This window comes from Colobus angolensis, unplaced genomic scaffold, assembly GCF_000951035.1.
Source record: "Colobus angolensis palliatus isolate OR3802 unplaced genomic scaffold, Cang.pa_1.0 Scaffold144, whole genome shotgun sequence".
Taxonomy (NCBI): Eukaryota; Metazoa; Chordata; class Mammalia; order Primates; family Cercopithecidae; genus Colobus; species Colobus angolensis.
Window position 1 is genome coordinate 1,389,554 of NW_012114533.1, and position 4,470 is coordinate 1,394,023.

The following is a 4,470-nucleotide window of genomic DNA, read 5'->3' on the forward strand; positions in this document are numbered from 1 at the left end:
GCCTCCCAAAGTGCTGGGATTATAGGCGTGAGCCACCACGCCCGCTGTATTTTTATATTTTTATAGAGACTGTGTCTGGCAGTATTGCCCAGGCTGGTTGCAAACACCAACACTGCACCCACCCATCTGGGCCTGATAATTTAAGAGGACTCACATTCCTCAGATAACACTTCTTTTCGGCCAGGTGAGGTGGCACATGTCTGTAATCCCAGCACTTTGGGAGGCTGAGACTGAAGGATCACCTGAGCCCAGGAGTTCGAGACCAGCGCAGGCAAGATGTTGAGAGCCCTGTCTCTACAAAAAATGAACAAATTAAATGAGTGTGGTGTCGGGCACTCACCTATAGTCCCAGCTACTCGGGATGGCTGAGGCAGGAAGATCCCTTGAGAACCCAGGAATTCAATACTTAAGCTATGATTGCACTAGCCTGGGTGGCAAAAGTGAGACCTCTTCTCTTAGAAAAAAAAAAAAGTTGTGTTCTCAACCCCAACGGACCACAATATCCAGTGAAGCTGCTGTGGCCCCTAACTCTCAGCACAGGAGGTCCCTTAAGAAAATGCTTGGCCAGGCGCGGTGACTCACGCCTGTAATCCTGGGCGACAGTGAAACTCCGTCTCAAAAAACAAACAAACAAAAAACGCTTCCTCCTAACCCCCATCTCAACAATCCAAGACTGAAAAGAAGAGGGACCATGAAAGTCCCTGAAACTACAAGTTGGGCTATGGCTAGAGGAGGTAAATATCAGACTGAAGTGTAAGATGGACATTTACTAAGTCTTAATCATCATTTCATGTTTATACCTCACAGGCTGAGACAGATTTCTCAAGCAACATAAACGTAAAGTGCATTAGGATAGGACCACAAGAGAGCTCTGAGAACATACAACGAGGAGACCCAAACCCATCTAGGGCTCAGGGAAGGCTTCCCAAGGAAGCGATGCCCATGCTGAGGCCCAAGGGATCTCATGCCCCACTGCACACACCGCGCGCTCCCCATTCCCAAACGAGGCAGGCTTTTCATGCCTCCCTACCTTTGGACTCTGTTGTTCGTTCCACTTTCCTGGAGTACTGTCTTCCCTCCCCTGCTCAGTAAAGCTAACTTCACATCCTTTATAATAATCCAGCTGAAAAGTGAAGCCATGCCCACGGCCTCTCCCCAAAGGAGGAGTGAGTATCACCTGTTCTGAGCTCCGAAGTTCTTGGGGACACCTTGTGGGAACTGCGTGTGTGGTGGCTTGTCTCCACCACCGTACTGTGAGCTCATAGTGTTCCTAGAGCCCAGCACCAGGCAAGCTCTATAGATGTCTACTGAATGAAGGAATGAACGAATGATTTCATTTTAAATGGGATTAGGGGAAAATGATTCAAGGCAGAGGGGTGAGCTGAGCTCCTTCGAATGGTGTCTTTACCGAACCAAGCCTGGGTCAGGCAGATGTAATGAGCCCACCTATTACAAGAATCTCCATAGAAACTAGGTCAGTTCTTTCCTATCTCTTTAAGAACGAGAGGCCGCGGTTCCGCGCCTGCGCACTGAGAGAGTAAACACCTCTCCTTTTCACCTTCCCCCCTTTCTCCCTATTGCCCCAACCTGCCGCAGCCTGCTCCCATACTCCCCTCCTTCGGGCGGGGTAATGGTCCGTCCCAGGGTGTCAGGCTTGTTCCGGAGGGTGGCAAGCAGGAATGGTACATTCCACTGCCTTCATTTCCTTCTGCTTTTCGCGTCGCCTCTGTTCTATTTCCCCCTACTTAGAGGAGCTTAATAGGCTAGCCCCAAAAAAGGCGGGGGAGCCGGGCGGAGGGGACCGGTCTGAGCCGGTCTGCAGCGCAAGCGCAGTGCGGATAAACAGGAAGCGGGCGGTGGAGGCAGCAGCAGAGGAGAGCTCGGGGCTTCGGGTGGAAACAGCGGAAGAACTAAAATCAACGGGAGGGCAGCAGAGGCTGAGAACGAGGACAGGACCCTTGGCCGTCTTCTTCCAGGGAACAAGAGGTCACAGCCTCGCTCTCCGCTTAGGCTTCTGGCGCCCCAGCTTAAAGCTGAGGCTGCGGCTGACAAAGGGCTCGCGCCGGTGCCGCCGCCCTTTTCATCCGGGCATTCGGGTCCCTGCGGAGAGGGAGGGGGAAGGGCAGAGGGGGAGGGGAAGGAGCCGGAGGGGCGCACACTTGGAGCTGAAGCCCTCTCCAGGGCTCCGGGCCTGTGGCCCAACGGACGGAGGCCGAGGAGGACCCGCAGAGGTGGCGGCGGCCGGGGGCAGGAGGATGGTGCAGAAGGAGAGCCAAGCGACGCTGGAGGAGCGGGAGAGCGAGCTCAGCTCCAACCCTGCCGCCTCTGCGGGGGCATCGCTGGAGCCACCGGCAGCTCCGGCACCCGGAGAAGACAATCCCGCCGGGGCTGGGGGAGCGGCGGTGGCCGGGGCTGCAGAAGGGGCTCGGCGGTTCCTGTGTGGCGTGGTGGAAGGTGAGCGCCCTCTTTCCCGCCCCACCTTGGCACTGACACGTTCTGTCCTCGGGAGGAGGGTGGTGGCGGGGCTTTTGGAGGCTGTAGAAGTCTGGAAAGCCTTTGGGTTTGAAATGTGGCCCTGCTAAAGCGAGGGGGAGAGACGAGATGTTGGGCCGAATCTCCTCGCACGTCCTTAGACGGCGTCGAATTCCCCCCTGGCCACTCACAAGCCTGACCCCACCCGTCTTGGGCTTGGAGCCAAGTCAGCTCCTAAGGAGGCGGTGGTTAGGAGCCTGGTGCTCTGTTAGCCTCTGAGTTCTACTTCTTTGTACCTTGGGATCTTATTCCCTAGGGTTGTCTGCGTTCCATTGAAAAAATGTGTATAGTTCCTCTGTCACCACTTTTGTGGAAAATCGATCCACATTGACGTGTTTGTACTTCTGGAGTGAAGAGAAGCACGGTTGGCCTATAGTATTTCAGGTTCCACTTTGCTTAGAATATTGTTGTTGCTTCCCCCTACCCCCGCAGAGATTCATTTGCAACTTAGAAAATTACCCTCTTTCCCAGCTACTGTACTTTGCTGTCGAGGGATGAAGCTTTGGCTTTAATCACAGATTCTCAAAGTATCTGAGATGCATAATTTGAATTTAGTGACCGCAGAAGTGGCGTTAAAAATGCCCTTCTCGCCTTTTTTCCCATTTACAGTCGAAAAGAATGATGGACTTTTTTGGTAGTGAGGGAAAATTACCAGATGCTTGTTTTCACAGTTTCTGGATAAGAATGGACAGATAGTCCACCTTGCAGCTCTATAGAGGCACGAATCGGTTACATTATTGCTCTTTCCGCAATTACAGCGTATATTTGAGTTTTCTGAAGTATTTTGGCCAACTCAGAGTTTCCCAGATGTTTGCTTTATATCTCTCTCGTATGTAATGGCGTGGATAAGGGTAAAAAAAATATTTTAAAAACCAAAAAGGTATGGAAAAAGAAGTGCTCTCGAGGTTAAGAACATCAGCTTTTCTATTTTTTTCACCTTATAAATTAGAGTATTTTGTGAAAAATGGGTGGTGGTTGTGGTACAGACCATAACAGGCTACTTGGCTGCTACAGTAAGGCGTGAAAGAGTTCAGCGAAGTTAACTGTTGCAGAATTTGGGGGACTACAGAATCGAAAACTGCTATATAGCAGTTTTTTACTATATAGTGTTCATCAAAATGGACTACTATATAGTGTTCATCAAAAATAATTGCATTGTCTGACCTATATCGATGTATTTATTGGCTTGAGTGCAGGGAGATTTTAGAAAAAGAATCTGGTTTTTGTTATCAAAGATCTTGGGGTGGGGATGAGAGAGTGCTGAGAAATTTCGGAACTAGACTGGAATGAGTCTAAGGAAACTTGCCAGCCCATTATACCTTCAGTAATAAAAGGAGAAAACTCATTTGGTTTAAATTGGTTTGTTTAGAATAGCGTTAAAAGGCGATTCTTCCTATTTAAAGAACAGAGTTGTCTGCCATTCTGTCGTTTATTCTTACTCCCTCCCGTGCCCTTGTATATTTTCTTAGTGACTGAGCACCTGAGCCAGCACTGATTTTTTTTGTGTTTTGTTGTTTTTGGTTTTTGCGGGGGGAGGAGACAGAGTCTAGCTCTGTCGCCCAGGCTGGAGTGCAGTGGCGTGATCTCGGCTCACTGCAGCCTCCGCCTTCCGGGTTCAAGTAATTCTCCTCCCTCAGCCTCCCAAGTAGCCGGGACTACAGACGCAGGCCCGGCTAATTTTTTGTATTTTAGTCGAAACGGGTTTCACCCTGTTGCCCAGGCTGGTCTCCACCTCCGGAGCTCAGGCAGTCCGCCCGCCTCGGTCTCCCAAAGTGCTAAGATTACAGGCATGAACTACCTCGCCTGGCTTTTTTTTTTTTTTTTTTTTTTTTTTTTTAGAGGCAGGGTCTTGTTCTGTGGCTCAGGCTGGAGTGCAGTGGTGAGATCCTAGCACTACAAGTGCACATCACTATGCCTGGCTTTTTTTTTTTTTTTTTT

General features: G+C 50.3%; 1 protein-coding gene and 1 long non-coding RNA gene across 3 annotated transcripts in view; one reads left to right on the plus strand and one right to left on the minus strand.

Moving 5' to 3' along the window:
- The window catches only part of LOC105507117, a 10,141-nt gene extending 8,645 nt beyond the window's left edge, over positions 1-1,496 (minus strand). The window contains exon 1 of the long non-coding RNA XR_001001042.1: positions 1,031-1,496. This is a non-coding gene — a long non-coding RNA (uncharacterized LOC105507117). The remainder of the gene's footprint in view (positions 1-1,030) is intronic.
- Positions 1,497-1,574: 78 nt separating this feature from the next.
- The window catches only part of MGEA5 (meningioma expressed antigen 5 (hyaluronidase)), a 38,300-nt gene continuing 35,404 nt past the window's right edge, over positions 1,575-4,470 (plus strand). For both annotated transcript variants that reach the window (XM_011935494.1, XM_011935495.1), the window contains exon 1: positions 1,575-2,519. In XM_011935494.1, the coding sequence (XP_011790884.1) occupies positions 1,680-2,519 (840 nt within the window). In that variant the 5' untranslated portion in view covers positions 1,575-1,679. The remainder of the gene's footprint in view (positions 2,520-4,470) is intronic.